The sequence below is a fragment of the Suricata suricatta genome, chromosome 4 (assembly GCF_006229205.1).
Source record: "Suricata suricatta isolate VVHF042 chromosome 4, meerkat_22Aug2017_6uvM2_HiC, whole genome shotgun sequence".
Classification (NCBI taxonomy): domain Eukaryota; kingdom Metazoa; phylum Chordata; class Mammalia; order Carnivora; family Herpestidae; genus Suricata; species Suricata suricatta.
In genome coordinates this window covers 10,029,761-10,048,433 of record NC_043703.1, presented here as the reverse complement: position 1 = coordinate 10,048,433, position 18,673 = coordinate 10,029,761, and the positions used below count along the sequence as shown (strand labels likewise).

The 18,673-nt window shown below is 42.7% G+C and overlaps 1 protein-coding gene across 3 annotated transcripts in view; it reads right to left on the bottom strand.

Moving 5' to 3' along the window:
• NALCN (sodium leak channel, non-selective) overlaps positions 1–18,673 on the bottom strand; it is a 290,407-nt gene that overhangs the window by 54,920 nt on the left and 216,814 nt on the right. For all 3 annotated transcript variants that reach the window (XM_029936476.1, XM_029936474.1, XM_029936475.1), the window contains exon 17: positions 8,797–8,870. In XM_029936476.1, coding sequence (XP_029792336.1) covers positions 8,797–8,870 — 74 coding nt within the window. The remainder of the gene's footprint in view (positions 1–8,796; positions 8,871–18,673) is intronic.

Below are 18,673 nucleotides of genomic sequence, written 5' to 3'. Positions count from 1 at the left end.
AAGTTACAGGGCTCCAAAGTGATCCACACACCAAAGGTCCAGAGAGGCAGTTACAACCCATGCAGAAACAATGCCACGCTTGTCTCCACCACGGCAGTACTGTTCTTTGGCTAATGGTGCCTCTGAGGGCAGATCTACGTCCTCTTCCAGCCGTGCCTCGCGCCCTGATCACCAGTCCTTCTTACCAAGTGGCGATCTTGATTTAAATCCTACGCTCCTACAAATGGCCATATTTCATTCTTTCTCATTGCCACCTTGAGGGTGTCATGCTAAGTGAAATAAGTCAGGCAGAGAAGGACAGATACCATATGTTTCCACTCATAGGTCTAACAGGAAACTTTCAGAATGATCTAGCTTCAAGAAAAGCAAGCAGTTAGTAGTGCTTAAGAAAAATTGATTCAGTATCTAATGGATAGTTGATACCTGTCACAACACAGCATTTTATATACTGTTAAGTGAAACTGCAATACAATCTAAGTTTATGTTGGGAAAAAAAAATCCTACGCTTGATCACTCTTCCACCTGCCAAGTCAATCAGGCTCACCTTTACCAACACCCATGACCATGTCCTCAACGTCCCCCTCTCCCTTTTCCTTGCAACATGCTTGTCTCCACCTGTTTGGCTAGGTCTCCCGATGCTGAGGTAGGACCATTTTCCCCCCTGGGCCATCCAAGCACAGAAGAGAATGTGCCAGTTGCACTTCAGACATTTCAAGGACTGTGGGTCTCCATTCCCAAGACTTCCAGCCAGTTCTAGAGGATGCCAACTGTGGTTGATGAATCTATATTATTAGTTTGAGAGCATATCCACCAAATGACGTGAACAAATGATCTGATGATACCTTTAATGTTAATGGGGGAGCCAGAATGCTAACCCAGATCGGTGACTGAGCCCCTGAGCACTTGATGCATACAGTTCGTTTACTCCTATGGGGTTGCTTGTATCCCAACTTGAAAGGCGCAGAAGTTGAGACTTCCCAAGGACTTAACCACGACTCGGAGGATTCAAAGCCAAGTGTGGCTGACTGCAAAGCCCGACCTCTTTCCATTTCTACTATAACACAGCATACTCTGTGACTGTCTGGATTTGAACAGGAGTGAGGTGACCTTTGTAGGTCAGAATCAAGCAGGCCACACAATTTCAGTCCAGACATGAGCTTTCCTGAGCTGACTTTTCCATCAGGGACTGCGGTTTGAGTTGCAACAGATATCCAGCAAAAGATCTGCCACGAAGACACTTCTGTTACCCCAAAACAACTGACACTGGCCCCCCTCTACCATGGGAAGTTTTACGGAGAGTATGGAGGGAGGAGAATGAGATTGGAGAGAGTTATGGTCCCAAAGATGTCAGCTGCCTCAGAGAGCAAGGATGCTTGCAGCCCATGTAGTACCTTTGCATAAATTGGAAAAAGAGGCCCGTTCCTCTTGAGAGATGGAGTCTTATGCCAGGGGCACTGCCCGGCAAGGCGGGTGTGCCTTAGCAGGTACAGTGGGGGCTAGGTTTCAGCTTCTAATTGCCCCTCAACCTGACAACTCTGTATGATGCCTAACATGTTGTATACCACGAGCAGCATCCACCAGTACGGGAACAAGTGGTTGTCAACAGAGTGGATGAAAACAAAGAATCCTCTATAATTTAAAAGCATAGAATCACAGTTAATACATGGATTTCAGAGTTACCCCGACAAGGGTTTCATCCCTGGTTCCCTGGCTCCCTGATTTACTAGATAAGGTGATTCAGGAAGGTCAACTAAGCTTCCTGAGACTTTATTTTCCATCTCTAAACAGAGCTAATAATCTTGTCTTTCAGGGTTTGCTACAAGGACCTAGTGAGACAGAGCTTGTAAAATATAGCACACAGTCACTTTCCAGTATATGAAAGAGCTTAGTTTCATTAGTTGTTGGGGACACATAAATATGGCTGCCCGTTTGGGAAATCAGGTTGTAGTTGGTATCTGTGTGATGCCCAAGGCCATTTCTGTGATATGTGATCTTGGGAGAAAGTCCTTGCCCAGTCTAAGACTCAGTTTTGTCACGTGTAACGTGGGGGTAATGATAGTATTTTTCCTGAATAGGTGTGTTGTACACATTGACTGAGATAATATGTATAAGACCTGAGCATCATATGTGTGTCTTAATAAATATTCATTATTCTTTCCCCATTTCTCTTTTCCTACTCCTCTATCTTCATGTTGGGAAGGCATTTTTTTGTGGCATAATGTAAATACAGCTTAAGAGAGAAAACACTTTATCTTATGAAACAATTTTAGATAAATGATTTCAATTATTAAAGTCACTCAGTAAGGGAACCATGTCTATGTTCGGTATGAATTTTCTTGTCACAGTTGTGTTCAGAGAACTAGTGATATTACTGAAGACTCCTCCATCTGAATAGGGTCGTAAACACGTACTCCACGCAAATATGACCTCCTGGAGGGGATAATCTATGTGTCCCGTATCCTGGAAAATGCCTGGCACATAGAAGACGCGGCACAAGTATTTCTTGAACGAGCAAGTCCTTTCCCTCAGGAAGAAAATCCAGCTAATGTCACTTAAAAATCGATGTCTTAACAAATGCGTTCTGATTTTATTTATATTTCAGTAGTATAGCAATTATCTTTGTAGTCAATAAAAACGATTCTCTTAGAGGAAAACTAACCCCACATATGTCATTAAGTATACTTAAATTTTTTATAGTAAGTAGCATTTAACTAAAGACTATTCCTCAGACTTTAAGAAATTATTAATATGAATGCCCAGCAAGGAGGATTTGGTCATAGATCCAAATACCGGAATGCAAATACTAGGCTAGACTGATCATTCAAAAAGGGTTATAAAGATATTTCCTAACTAGTGAGTTACTGATGGACATCCACGAAGGGATGGACTTTTCTAAACTAATACAAAATGTTTAATTATTTTATTCTGACATTTCTCTATGCATTCAGCCTAGCAGCAATAATAGTGCAGTTTTGCTCAATTTCAGGTGTCTGACTTAGAGAAATCTCAGTAGAGGCTGCGATGCTTTTGAAAGCACACTGCTATTGTTTTGATTTTCTCTGATGTAGTGAAAAGGTCACTGCTTTTTGAAGGCAGTTTGCGGTACGGGCGGAGTCAAAACAAGAGTGGATTTAACAGCAACCCTGGGTGTTACAGTTTAGGTGGTGGAGTGTCCTGTCTTGCAATCCTCTCCAGATAAGTCTTGAAAGTTAAAAAACAAGACAGAGAGAGAGAGAATACAGATGCTCATTTGCACCCAGTGAAGCCCCTGTAGGCAGGCACGTGACCCTCTTCTCAAGTTCCGTAAAAACGCCCCACTTCCGCCTCTCTCACAGAGTTCCTACAAATACCGAGAATTTCCTTTCTATCTCTCAGAGCATGGATTAATTTTCAAAAATACTACCTAGAAGAACACAAATGAACGCACTGAAGATGACTGCGCAGAGAAGGTACTGGAGACTCCAGTGACTCATATACCTCAGACTCCAAGCACCTTTCTCTCTGACTTTTCCCTTTGTCAGCTTGAATTTCCCGTTCATAGTAAAGGTATATAGCGTACTTTTTTCTAGAATAGCATGGATCCTGTTTCAAACAGAAACGTGGCTCCCAGGAGAACTGAGACCCCAGCTTTAATTATCAGTACTGGGAACTCAGGCCTCTCCATCAATATGACTTTCCTATTCACTCCAGGAATTTCCTGTCTGAGAAGGTAAGGCCGTTAGCCAATAAGTAATGTCATTGTTAGCTTCAGGAACTTTCTGAAAATCCTTGCGTCTGAGTTATGGACTAATAATGGACCAGCCTGTCTCTAGATAATATGCCACTCAACCGGTCAAAACAATCACCTACAAATAATTGGTGCTGATCAACACTCAGGCCAAGACCCTGCCCGGTGGGGCCCATCAACCCTCACCATTGCTTTTTTAAATGCTGTTTTTAAAAATTAGTTACATTTATTTTTAAAGGTAATACATGTATGTGCTTAAAAATTCAAAGGACAGAATAGAATCGATTCCTGGAGTGAACAGGACAGCAGGTCACCATTTATTTCTCTTCTCAGAAATCACCCCACATCCGCAAGGAAGGAGAAAAACAGACGTGCGAACTCCATTGAACCACTGACAAATGAAAGATGAAGCCAGGACCTTGGGAGCACAGGGCGGGGGGGGGGGGGCCGCAAAGGGGTGTGCTCCCTACCGTGCGCCCATCCCCAGTGCCGCCCCCGCCAGGAAAGTGGTGGTACCGGCCTGAAACAGGTGCTTGTTACTTGTGTGTCCGCGGGAGTCCTACACTCTTTGTTTAAAACTGAGGTACATCGGGACACCTGGGTGGTTCAGTCAGGTGAGCGACTGACTCTGATTCCTGCACAGGTCATGATCTCAGGGTTGTGGGATCGAGCCCCACATCGGGCTCCACACTGAGCATGCATCCTGCTTGATTCTCTCTCGGCGTGCCTGGGCGGCTCAGTTGGGTAAGCATCTGACTTTGCTAAGGTCATAATTTTATGGTTCGTGAGTTTGAGCCCCACTTAAGGCAATGTACTGACAGTGCAGAGGCTGCTTGGGATTCTCTCTCTCTTTGCTCCTTCCCTGCTCACTCTCTCTCACAAAAGATAAATAATTTTTTTTAAAAAAAGAAAAAAGAGTCTCTCTCCCTCTGTCCCTCTCTCCCGCTCCCATGCTTTCTCTAAAAATAAATAAATAAATAAACAAATAAACTTGAGGTACAATTGACATATAATGATGTATTAGCTTACAGCACACATTACAGCATCACAAAATAATGATGCGATGTTTGTATATATTGGGAAATGATGTAAAAATCTTACATCAGGAATTCTGCCCAATCTCAAGCACTAAAAACAGTCAAACCCAAACCCAAAACCTTGCAAGTATCCACTCCTGACCTAGCCCTTGTGAGGTTTTGTTAATAATGCTGAAGCCATGTTTCCCTTTGATTGACCAACAGAGTATTCGGATGAGCACTTGGGGCAGTCTGTGCTAAGTGAGTGGCTTGTGGTTGGAGAGGACCAGAGCCAGATGCTGGTCCAGGCCTTCTGACACCAAGTCTAGTAGCTGCATTAGAATTAGACGGACCCTCAGGATCACCTCCTCTGACCTTTAAACTCCCAGAAAATAAATAAGGGGTTTAAATAAGTAACCTGTTTACATAGCCTGGTCTCGAGATACCTTAGATCCGGGATTTGTTTTGTATTATTTCCCCCAAATGTTTATTATTTTTAAAAGTTATTTCTAAGACATTAGTATTTCATGGCATCTTCTTAAATCACATTAGATTTAAAGTTTATGTGACATATCTCTGTGTATGCCCAAATCAGCACAAATGTCCACCTGTGACATACTTGACAAAATGATTCAGCTGAGGTCTTCTTTCTGTGCCTTCCTATAAGACTGCCTGCCTGCCTCCCTGGGGAGCAGCCTCTTAGATGAAACTGAGGACAAGAAGGCTAAGGAAATAAGAGACTTAGGAAAATCAAGAGAGGCAGAGCACAAAGACAAGTCTCTGCTGGACTTCTGTTCGTTTGTATCAAGGCAGACCCATGCATTCAGATACAGAACCTGAGGGCGCCTGGGTGGCTCAGTCAGGTAAGCGTTCGACTTCGGCTCAGGTCACGATCTCATGGTTCACGAGTTCGAGTCCCACATAGGGCTCTGTGCTGACAGCTCAGAGCCTGGAGCCTGCTTCAAATTCTGTGTCTCCCTCTTTCTCTCTCTGCCCTTCTCCCACTAGTGCTCAGTCTCTCTTTCTCTCTCAAAAATAAATAAAAAAAACATTAAAAAAAAGATACAGAATCTGTACCTCCTTGTCCTTTCATTTTTTCAAAGCCTCCGTCCAAAATGCAAATTGCCATGGGAGTGGCTATTTCCCCCCCAGCTTTAGTGAGGGATAATTGACAATGTTGGGTAAATATACATGATTCGATGTATGTATATATTGTGAAGTGATCACCACCAATAAGGTTAGTTAACACATGCATCAGCTTCCATAATTATGTATGTGTGTGTGCACGTGCACGAGGTGAGAACATTTAAGATCCACTCTCTTAGCAAGTTTCAAGTATGCAATACAGCATTAACTAGAGTCACCAGACTATACCTTAGATCCTCAGAACTTACTCAGCTTATAACTGGGAATATGTATCCTTTGACTGCCATCTCCCCTTTTGCCCCCCCCCCCAAGCTCCAGGCAATCCCCAATCTCCTCTGTTTCTTAGAATTTAACTTTTGTTGATTCCACATGTAACTGACATCATGCAGCATTTGTCTTTCTACTTCTAACTCACCCAGGAACACTGCAGTTTAATGAACAAAGAGAATTTCTGAGCCGAGGAAAAGAGAGTCTCCAGGGGGTAAGAAGGTCCTGAGCGAAGGCAGAATCTTCTTCTTCCCCATTTCGGGAGGCCTATTTGGATTGTCTACCCTGAGGTGACCGCAAATGTTTTTCTTTTCTTTCTTTTTAATTTCTCTTGTCCCTTCTTCTTTGTTCTTCTTGTCAGTTGTTGTTCATTGAAAAATAGTGTAGAAAAATGCCCATCGACCCATAGGCGTTGACCCAGTCAGTTCTGACCTTCTTACTTAGAGGTTACATCATAATGAGGTATAATATTAGAGGTAGGAGCATGGCCACTGTCAATTATGAATAAAGTTAAGCGCACCCAAAGAAGCAATCAGTTTGACATCTCGCCCTAGTTCTTATAAGATCTGTGTTATTTCTAAGGCCTAGCTCTAAGGTAGATGAATACTTGGGAGGAGTTTTCCAGAAACTTGTCACCTAGATAGACAATAGGCTATTGCTCAATGGGACCCCCCGTTCTGAGGAAACTCGCATGAGAACAGTCACTGTGTTTGGGAACCCAGATCAATATGTACCGCAGTTTCACCTTCCTTGTGTGTGGATAACAATCTCACTTTTTTAAAACATTTTTGTAAACTGGGAGCATGTGAATAAGGAAAAGGTAGTGGAAAAGAAGACTGGAAGACCAAATTTAAGAAAGAATTCCCAGGGAAGTGAGGTTCTAGAAGTGGCTTTGCCCAGGTATGCCCGTCTGCCTGGGCTCTGGAATTCTCTGGGAACCCCGCGGCACACTCAGGAAGGTAGTTATTCTGGGGAGGTGAATAATGTCATTTCAGTTCCTAATGTGGCAGGTAGGCTCTGAACACAGGCTCAGAGTATTACAATCCCCTCCTGGGTCGTTGCGGATTTGAGGCTGAGTTCTCTTCCCCGTCAGTGTGCGGGCACAGTCTGTGTTGTGTGAACAGGGGAGCGTCTTCAAGACGCTAGCGATGGACCCTGCCAGGGTTCATCTAGTATAGAGTTACAGCTTGATAAAGACCCTGGAGTACCACCTAGCGTTCAAGGCCGACCCCATGACGTTATCTGATGGCAATGCCAGGATTGAGCCAACTGGACACAAACTGAAATTGGGATGTTGGTTGTTAGGAATTTGCTGAGAAATCTTTCCTGTCTCAGACCTTTCCAGCCAGAGCTTGTACGATCATCACATCATATCTTGTGGTGATCATATATAATCCCAGAAATGATTTTCTCATCTCATAAAAGGCACTGCCACACAGACTCTCATCTGTGCCGGAACTGTCAGCGGGGAAAAGAATGAACACAGGGAATACTGTCTTGTTGGCATTGTTTTCGGCACACAAATTTCAAGGACTATTATAAACTCAGAACAGTGTCTCAAACCATATATGTCAGCCTTATTTCCTCATTACAGTCATCCATGTTGTCATACACGCTCTGGCAAAAACTCTTTCAGGACTATTCCTGGAACAAAGGTAGACGGGAAGAGAGTCTACAGCTTCCTCTCGCACAGGTCGGGAGGGAGGGGCCTTCCCAGCGTAAATTCATCCTTTGTCTCATCAGCCATCCTCCTTTCAGTCTCCAGGATTTAGCTGTGTCGTCACGTGTGTCTGTGTAATATGTGCACCATTAATTACATTCCAAATGCTCGTGCATTTTTATAAAGATCATGGTCTTTCACATGATGACACAGTCTTGTAAAATACTTAAGTAGCTAGATTGATTTTCCTTTCTTTTTTTAAAAAATTTTTAATGGTTTTTATTTATTTTTGAGAGACAGCGCAAGCAGGGGAGGGTCAGAGAGAGAGGGAGACACAGAATCCGAAGCAGGCTCCAGGCTCTGAGCTGTCAGCACAGAGCCCGATGCGGGGCTTGAACCCATGAACTGCGAGATCATGACCTGAGCCAAAGCCAGATGCTTAACCGACTGAGTCCCCCAGGCGCCCCTGATTTTCCTTTCTGATACTTCATCAAGGCAGGTTTAAGAAAGCAATGTGGAAATTATGCATTTTCATAAGCATTTTAAAATGGATATGCTTTTGATTCTTATAGGTTTTAAATACATTTATTCTTAATAGGTTAATAAATCATAATTACTTCTAAAAAGCTTACCATTATCCCACTTAGATTGTGATTTGTCCTTTATATATAATAAGACATAGAACATGGAAGAATGAAAATAAGTTATTTTCATCGTTTTGTAAATGTTTATACTTATGATTCATGTGTATGGGCATGAAAAGAAAAATGCATGACTGAGCTAATCAAATATTGCTTTTACAGGAAAGATATAAATGATGTATTTGACATTATTTGTAACTACATAGTTACCCAGACCTACTTTCTGGTAGAAAGTGCATGCTGATACTCAGAAAATTACTTCATGAAATAGAAAATGTTTGCTTCGCTGAGTATAATCCCACCTGGGCTTAAATATGTCTCAGTGTTTAATGGCGTTACCTTAATATTTTAGTGACTGCAGTCTCCTTTTCTAGAAGATTCCTTGCTCTGATGCTGAAGACAGACTTGCGAAGCTGAAAAATTGTAAGTGTGGCTTATTAGTTTCGGAATGTGAAGGGATAATATACTGACAAATCATTACATACATTAGATAGATAACAGTATGAAAACACTAGACATGAATTTTTTTTACTAAAGCATCATTATATGATTGAGTCTATCATATAAGTTTACTTTCTACTTTTACTTTTATTTGGGCAGAAATGCAAACAAGCTTGTGGGACCACAGGTCACAGCTATGTGACACATTGGCTGTGCTCATCAGTAGTAACCTCTTATATCTGAATCGGCTTTTCAGTGTCCAGAGAAAGTAGCACGGAGGCAAACACTAGACTGTTTCTTGGTATTGTCCAGTAAACTGTTCTCTAATCCACTTTCCACCTGTTTCAGGTTCTTTTTTTTTAAATGTTTATTTTTCACACACACATACACACACACACATACACAGTGTAAACAGAGATACACAGAGGAGAGAGAGAGAGAGCGAGAGAGAGAGAGAATGAGAGAGGGAGACACAGAATCCAAAGCAGGCTCCAGGCTCTGAGCTGTCAAAATAGAGCCCGATGTGGAACTCAAACCCACAGACTGTGAGATCGTGACCTGAGCCAAAGTTGGATGCTTAACTGACTGAGCCACCCAGGGACCCCCTATTTCAGGTGACTTGGTACTAATCTGAATGATGAATTCAGGAGTTGTTTTGTCTACTGGCATGGAACCAATGAGATGGGCTTTCGAGATTGCTTCCTAGTTGGCAATGATGAAATTATTCCAGGGAAAAGCACTAAGAAAAACAAAATCCTGGAGGCTGCCTATAATCCAGAAGATTCCTCAAACTCAGCTCTGACCTGCTTGATCATTGTAGAAGTCAGAGGGGGACAGGTGTTCAGGGAACTCAAGTGAGCAATAGCAGGGCAGGGAAAGAAAAGGAAAACATGCCAACTGAGGCAGATTCATAATAACAAATAACTAGAAAGTGTAACTCCAACAGTCACACCAGAGATAACACTTGGACAGCGACCTGCTCACGTTGATCCACAGATCAGGTAAGAGTTACAAGCACTTAGTATGATATTAGGGACTGTTAGAGGTATAGTTTACCTAGGAATCAGAATTGTTTCCCAGAATGGAAAAGCCTAGTTATAAAGGCAAGGCCGTGACGCATGAGTTTACCAGTAAACAGGAGACAGTAAGGTGCTGGCCAATAGGTCCAGCAGAGAAGGCGAGAAGGCTGCAGGACTTCAGGTGGGGACAAACAGCTGGCTCTGAAATAGCAAAGATGTCACGGAAGAAATGGACATTGCACTAGGCCTTGAAGGATGGTTCAGATTTCTGTAGCAAAGGAGGATGTGGGCAAAGGACCGCGGCTGGAAATGCGCGCGGGGCACCGTGGTCCAGGGCACAGTATCTGTTTCAGTGCCGAGCTCGGGGGAAGAGACACTCCCTGTAGGAAGGCAGACTGTGTTTCAAACAGATCTGAAGGACGAAAAAGTAAGCAGGAGACAGAGCAACTCTGTATCCAGGAAACACAGATCATACAGTTTCCTTTAAACAAGGTTGTGACCTCAAGGTACAAAGTCACAGAGCTCCAGTCTACAAACACGCCCAGACACAAATACTGTCCCGTCAACTGACTTCCATAAGGCCACGGCGGAGGGGAAGTGACAGGCACAAACTGGTCTTTTTGGCGACACCTTACATTCCTGATAACACCATAACCAGCGATATAATTTTTATATTTCACAGCAGATTTGCAATAAAGGGAAATATCATTGAACACAGTGGTGAGTTCCCTCATATGGGAAAAGATGGAGCATTCATATATTTTCAATAATGAAAAACTGAATTGGTTTTGTTATTCATCAGAACTCTTGGAAGAATAAGTTAGTGCACACACAAGGAGATAAGGATGAATGTCAGTTTTTTCAGAAGTTACATTTTTAGGGTAGTTCACAGAAGGCTGTATACCATGATGGATGCTAAAGCTTTTTTTTTTTTAAATGATTTTTATCATTTTTTTTCATTTATTTATTTTTGAGACACAGAGAGAGACAGAGTGTGAGTGGGGAAGGGACAGAGAGAGAGGGAGACACAGACTCCAAAGCAGGCTCCAGGCTCTGAGCTGTCAGCACCGAGTCCGACACGGGGCTCAAACTCACAAACTGTAAGATCATGACCCGAGTCTAAGACAGACGCTTAACAACTGAACCATCCAGGCACCCGATCCGTTAGCTTTCTTAAATCCCCTCCCCTCCCTAATGAGGTGACTTTGGGCATTGATTTAACCTCCGAGAGCTGACAGCCTGTCTCCCAAGGACTGTTATTTACAGTCATTGTCAGGGACAGAAGACTCAGATGAAGTGATGCTTAAGCCCTTTGGTTCCTAAGCACACCGTCATGGGAAAGGCGCAGGCTGCGGGGGCCCCGAGACTGCAGGTTTGGGGAAAGGGCTGGACCCCACGACCCTTATTTCATCTTTGAAAGACACCAGCACGTCTTCGTCGTCTTCCCTTAGTGAAGGCGATGGTCTGAATTCAGCCACCTGCCCACAACCCTGTAACTGAGCAGCCGACACTTAACACCGTGTCCTTCATGTTAGGAAAAGCCGTTGCAGAAACTGGGGATAATATCTATTACAGTGATTCCAAAATTATTTCTGCGCTGCCTGATGGCCAGAGGGCTGCCGATCTCCTCTGTCCTCAACCTGACCTGGGTAAAGAAAAATACACCATTGACCTGTACAGAGAACTCCCTGAGAACTGATTGGACAGCAGCAGAGGAGGCCGAAGGATACACACTCTACTAGAAAAACTTCAGATTCAGCCTCAGGATGGACTGATGGCGTGCACGACCGATTTTTAAAGTAAGCTCTACGCCCAACATAGGGCTCAAACTCATGACCCAGAGACCAGGAGTTACATGTTGCACCCACTGGGCCGGCCAGCCGTCTCCAGCTTCAGGATGTTTTAAAAGAAAAAACATCGACGTCTACATCTAGCTGTCATCTATCTATCTGTACATATGTGATAGCCCAGATATGTGTTTAGTTATATATTTTAACGTTCTTTTTTTCCTAGTAAATAAAGAAGGCCTATTGTGATTATCCAGTACCCCTTCAGTTTTTCTTATGTCTGTAGGAAAGCTTTGTGCATTTTTTTTTTCTGCCAAGGACACTGGGAGTCCCAAGTACTCAGCTACGCTGCTCTGCAGTGCCCTCTTCTGGCCCTGAAAGATACTGACAGTCACCTGAAATGATCAAAATAAAGGATACAGAAATCAATTTGAGGATAAGTAATTTTTGACCTGACGTTTTAAATTACAGCTAAGGCAGGTGCCAGGAAATGGTTCCTCTGGATGTAAACATGTCAGACATGCAGTACTTAAAAGGAAGGGTATGAATGACATCACATGGAGTTTGCCCTGAAAAAAAAAAAAGATTAGCTGAAAAAGCCCTTTTTGGTGGTTTTATTTTATTTGTAAATCTAATACATCCAACTCCAGAAGATAAACATTCTCTGACTGAATTATAAAAAATGAATTTAAATGTTCAAACAAGAGACACTCAGGGGCTCAGTCAGTTGGGCGTCCAACTCTTGATTTTGGCTCAGGTCATGATCTCACAGTTTGTGCGTTCGAGCCCCAAATGGGGCTCTGCACTGACAGTGTGGAGCCTGCTTGGGATTCTCTCTTTCTCCCTCTCTCTTTCTGCCTCTCCTGTGCATGTGCTCTTGCATTCTCTCAAAATACATAAACTTTAAAAAATTAAATGTTCAAGCAGTACAGAGATGATATTTTTTGTCTTAAAATTTTCATTAAAAGGTATTTCCAGAACTGAGCAATTTAACGTGAAATCCAGGAGACTCAAATTTGCAGTTATTTGTGGTTGAATAATTTGGAGCTGAAGGACACAGCAATGGATGGATCTCGCTGATTTTCTGGCAATTTCCTTAACATCTTTTAATCTACAGATATACCTTCCCCCTTGTGCTGCCCCCCGCCCCCCATCGTTGGAGGACCTGGGCGTGTGACCTGTAGCTTCCGTGAGTGTGGATTTTCCCAAGTGCACATTCCTGCCATGGTTCCCGTGCTCCTCCGTTTTCTGGATCTCTTGCAAATTGGCAGCTGGACCCAGAGTCCAATCAGGCTCACACTCGATGGCTTTGGCACAACCCCAGGTGGCAGGGTAGCTTTTCATCAGAAGGCACACAATGCCCGACTGTTCCTCTTTTTGTGATGTTGGTAGTATTGATGCTTATTGCTTAGGTTGTTGATTCATTCAGTTTGCAAAATTAGCACTTGGTTCTCATTTATGAGGTGGAACACCTTTATAATGAGGTACTTTCTCTCATGCGCTATTTGGTTGCTCCGTAGTACAGTTCATATGGAAAAGGCAAAGTAAATGTTGTATCTTTACCTTTACTTATTCATTTTTATATAATAATTGGTTTTCTATTATCCTCTGAAGGTAACCAATTAGTAGTTTAAAAATGTCATGATTAACTTAAGGACTTAAATGTATTTGGTTTCAATCCATTACAACCGTTATCCTCATGTTGGGTCAAGCAAGGTATCCCAACAGTGTGCATGGAGAGTTCTTTCAAGATGGCCCGCAGGTTCTGTTGGCCTGACGTTAGCAGTCTTTGTCCAAGCTTCCTTGTTAGTATGGCCGATGTCCCTAGCTCGTCTTGTATATGCTTCCTGTTCCAAATTAACATTTTTCTCCAAAAAGCCTTGGTTTACTTATTGAGAAATGGGTTCCAAAAACATAATTTAGTGATACTCATTGCTACTGAGTTGGTCTGTGTTTCGAGGGCTTTGCCTGATATTTTCAATTTAAATTCAAGACACTGGGTTTTGTCCTAATCTCTTCCATATGTCATTGTATCTCTTCTGTTTCCATACCCCCCCACTCCACATCAAAATCTTGATTATCAAATATACAGAGATGACAGACATTAGACTATCTGCTAATTACTCAATATTTCACATTTGATAAATAGTAGTCTTAGCATTATAATACCTATCCTAACAATACAATTAATGGATAATTAAAAAACATTTGGATACGTCCTTCCTATTTTCCTCTCATTTGTACATTTGCACTATATGCATATTAGCAGAGCAAATAGCTATTACATATTTTTCTCTTTATTTATTTTTAAAAAATTTTTTTAATGTTTTTATTTTATTTTTGAGAGACAGAGAGAGACAGTGCAAACAGTGGAGGGTCAGAGAGAGAGAGGGAGATATAGGATCTGAAGCAGGCTCTAGGCTCTGAGCTAGCTGTTAGCACAGAGCCTGACGCAGGGCTCGAACCCAAGAAACCGTGAGATCATGACCTGAGCTGAAGCCGGACACTTACCCAACTGAGCCACCCAGGCGCCCCTATTTTTCTCTTTATTTTAATCTTCGTGTAGCCACAGTCAGTCTGTTTGCCATGGGGCGCGTGGGTGGCTCAGTCGGTTAAGGGCCGACTTTGGCTCAGGTCATGATCTCACGGTTCATGTGTTCAAGCCCCGCATTGGTATCTGTGCTGACAGCTCAGAGCCTGGAGCCTGCTTTGGATTCTGTGTCTCCTTCTCTCTCTCCCCTTCCCCTGCTCGCACTCTCTCTGTCTCTCAAAAATAAATAAACATTAAGAAAAAAATGTTTACCACTTGTTCTTATGTTAATGTCTTAGAGTCATTTTGGGAATTCATTTTGGTTGTTTGAAGCATGTTTTTAAATAAGTTGCTCAGGAAAGGCTCATAGGAACAACATTACTAAAATTTACATTCCTTGTATTTACATCACTTACATTCTTACATCTGATTAGTAGTTGTTCTCCCCGCCGCCCCACCCGACCTTAACCCTGAGAGTCAGTTTTCCTAGATATAAAAAAACCTGGCTGACATATTCTCTCCCTGGGTACCTGATATATGTGATTCTAATTTCTTCTGACATAATATTCCTGACAAAAAGTCTGGTGGTAATCTAATGCTCTTCCCTTTATAAGTCACTTGTTCATTTTGCGCTGATACCTATTATTATTATTATTATTATTATTATTATTATTGGTTTTAGGTTTTTATTTAATTTCCAGTTAGTTAACATACAGTGTAATATTGGTCTCAGAAACAGAGTTTAGTGATTTATCACTTACATATAACACCCAGAACTCATCAATACGTGCCCTCCTTACTGCCCATCCCCCAACCTCCTCCCCACCTGCGCCCCTCAGTTTGTCCTCAATAGATAAGAGTGATACATTTAAAAAATTATATAATTTTTAAGGTCCTATAATTTTTCTGGAATATGTCTTATTTTTGGTCATTCGTGATTGATATTTTCAGTTACTTGGTGTGTATTTCCAATATATAGCTTCAGAATCTTTTCACATTTCAGAAAAGTTTAATGCTGTTCTGTGCTATGGCTTTCATTTTCTTTTCAGGATCTCTATAATACAGATCTTGGACCTTCACTGAAATTCTTTGATTTGTCAGTTTCTTTCAGATCATTTTCATTTCTTTCTTCACTTCTTCTTAATTTCTTCAAATGTCCTCTTTTTTAGTTTCTGGTTTTCTTAAGGCATCATCTGATGTATGTAATCACTTTATGTTCTGTCTGGTTTGGTTTTCATTGGTTTTACTCATAGAGTTGACCCTTGAACACTGCAGGGATTAGGGGTACTGACACCCCATTCGGTTGAAAATACACACATAGCTTTTGACTACTTGCCTCCTAAACTTAACTGCTACAGCGTACTGTTGACTGGACACCTTACCAGTAACTGTCAACTAACACATATTTTGTGTGCCATATGTATTGTATACTGTATTGGTATAATAAAGTAAGCTGGAGAAAAGAAAATGTTATTAAAATCCTAAGGAAAAGACATTTCCAGATAGTACTGTGTTGCATTTATCAAAAAATCTGCATGTAAGTGGACGTGCACGGCTGAAATTCATGTTGTTCAAGTCAACTGTCCTTCTTTCCTGAGTTCTAGCACCTTATGCATGAATTTCTTACTTTTTAAAAATATTTTTTAGTATTTACTTAGTTTTGAAAGAGAGAGACAGAGAGAATGGGGAAGGGCAGAGAGAGAGAGGGAGACACAGAATCTGAAGCAGGCTCCAGGCTCCGAGCTGTCCACACTAGCCCCATGCAGGGCTTGAACTCACGACCCGTGAGATCATGACCTGAGCCGAAGTCAGTCGCTTCACCAAGTGAGCCACCCAGGCGCCCCATGAATTTCTTACTTTTGTTGCTATTCTAGCCTTATGTAATCTGTAGGTCTTTTTAAATTTTAATTAATTAATTAATTAATTTTAAATTCACATCCAAGCTAGTTCGCATATAGTGCAATAACGATTCCGGGAGTAGATTCTGGTAACTCATCCCCTGCGTGTAACGCCCAGTGCTGATCTCATCAAGTGGCTTCCTTCATGCCCCTCCCCCTCGTAGCCCGTCGTCCCACCACAGCGCCTCCAGCAGCCCTCGCCTAGTTCTCTGTAGTTAAGTCTTTGACGTTTTGTCCCCCTCCCTGTTTTTGTATTACTTTTGCTTCCCTTCCCTGGTGGTCATCTGTTTCGTACCTTAAGTTTCACACGTGAGAGAATTCCTGTGATATTTGCCTTTCTCTGCCTGACTTGTCTCCCCTCGCGTGACCCCCCTCCAGCTCCAGCCACGCACGTCTTCTCACTCTTGTTGCCACATAAATGCTACAGTCGGAGCCGTTCGCGGGAACGTTCATGGTAAGCTTTCACTGCCTATCGGGGCAGGATTCTGCTCCTTACTCTTCTTCTCTTACGACTTTTGTAGGGAACTTGGCTTTGAGAAATTTCCGTTGCTCATGTTTAGGCACAATTAGTTTTCCTGAACAGTTTAGCACTTCCTTCTTGCTTCAGAGCATCTTCTTCTGTTGTTTTCACACAGTGGTCCCCCTGGCAGCCTTCCATCAGAGATTTCCTGGCTTTGTCATGGGGACAGACACCACCAGCTCATTGGGATCTACTTTTCCCCCCCCGTCCCTCTTGTCACCGGCCTGCTCAGGTTTGATTCCCCTGCTGACTGTTCTTCTTTTGTGGAGCCAGGCAGGTGTGGTCCTGTTAGACTTTCCACACCCTGTAACTGACTGGCTTCCTCTCCACGGGCACCAGTACGACGTGTTACATCCCCAAAGTCATGTGCTAAAGCTCTGGTCACCCAGCGGGAAGGTATTGGGAGATGGGGCCTCTGGGAGGAGGAGGCCAGGAGGACAGAGCCCCGAGACGGCACTTGTGCTCATCAGAAGAGGAAGAGGCTTGAGCCCGCCCTCTTTTTGTCCCATGAACAAGCGGCCAGAAGGTGGTCACCTGTGAAGCAGGAAGGAGACCCAGACACCAGATCTGACTCGTCAGTTATAGCCCGTGGTGTGTGGTACAGCACTCCAGACAGACCGCGTCCCCAGGCGCACCCTGTGGTTACGGGTTTGTCTTCGGCCGCGTTTACCTGCGGTCTGTGGGTTACCTCATTTTGATGTCAATGTTGTCTATGGACTTTGGTTGTTACTAGGTATTCTGCTTACTTTCACGTGGGAATTCAAGGAGATGGAAAAAAACTATGCCAATGCTCTATCATTATGCCAGAAGACACCTTAATTATTTCTTGTTGGATTTTGCTGTGGATTTATCATATTTATTTGTCTTTTCAAAGAAGAAAACTTTAGTTCTACTAATATTATTTATTGCTTTTTTCCCCCATTTGATTAAAATTTGTGTTTTTCTCCTTCCACTGTCTCAATGTTTTCTTAGTTGGTATTTAAAAAAAAATTTTTTAATGTTTTTTATTTATTTTTGATACAGAGAGAGACAGAACATGAGAGGGGGATGGCAGAGAGAGAAGGAGACACAGAACCGGAAGCAGGCTCCGGGCTCTGAGCTGTCAGCACAGAACCTGATGTGGGGCTCGAACCCACGAACGTGAGATCTGACCTGAGCCGAAGTCGGAGGCTTAACCGACTGAGCCACCCAGGCACCCCTCTTGGTTGATATTTTTATAAATTCTTGAGTTAAATATTTGGATGATTAGTGCCAGCCTTTATTCTTTTGCTAAATATGCACTCAAGGCTGTAACTTTCCCTCTAAAAATGCCTTAGCTCTTTCTCATAGGTTTGACCCATATAGTGTTTATTAGTTTTCAGTTCTGGAAAACTTTTTATTTCCATGCAGTTTCTTGTATGTTCTCTAAATTATTTAGAAGTGATTTAAAATTTTTTTTTTATGTTTTTATTTTGAGAGAGACTGAGAGCAGGTGGGGGAGAGGCACAGAGAGAGGGAGACACAGAATCTGAAGCAGGCTCCAGGCTTTGAGCTGTCAGCACAGAGCCTGACACAGGGCTTGAACCCACGGACTGTGAGATCATGACTTGAGCCGAAGTTGGACACTTAACTGACTGAGCCATCCAGGTGCCCCTAGAAGTGATTTTTAAATTTTGAAAAGTGTTGGTGTTTTTCTGGTTGTTATTTAGTTTTTAATTTTATTATACTTTGGTTAAATAATGTCTTCTCTAGCATAGCGATTTGGTTCATGCTTAAAATTCCTTTGTGATATGTAAGTGGTCATGTTTTGTTAGTCATTTCAGTGTGCCTCAATCAGAATGTGTGATCTTGGGGTGCCTGGATGGCTCAGTTGGCTAAGCGTCTAAATTCTCCTCAGGTCATGATCTGAGTTGGTGAGGTTGAGCCCCATGTCGGGCTCTGTGCTGACAGCTCAGAGCCTGGAGGCTGCTTCAGATTCTGCGTCTCCCTCTCTCTCTCTCTCTGCTGTCCCCTGCTTGTGCTCTGTCTCTCTGTCTCTATCT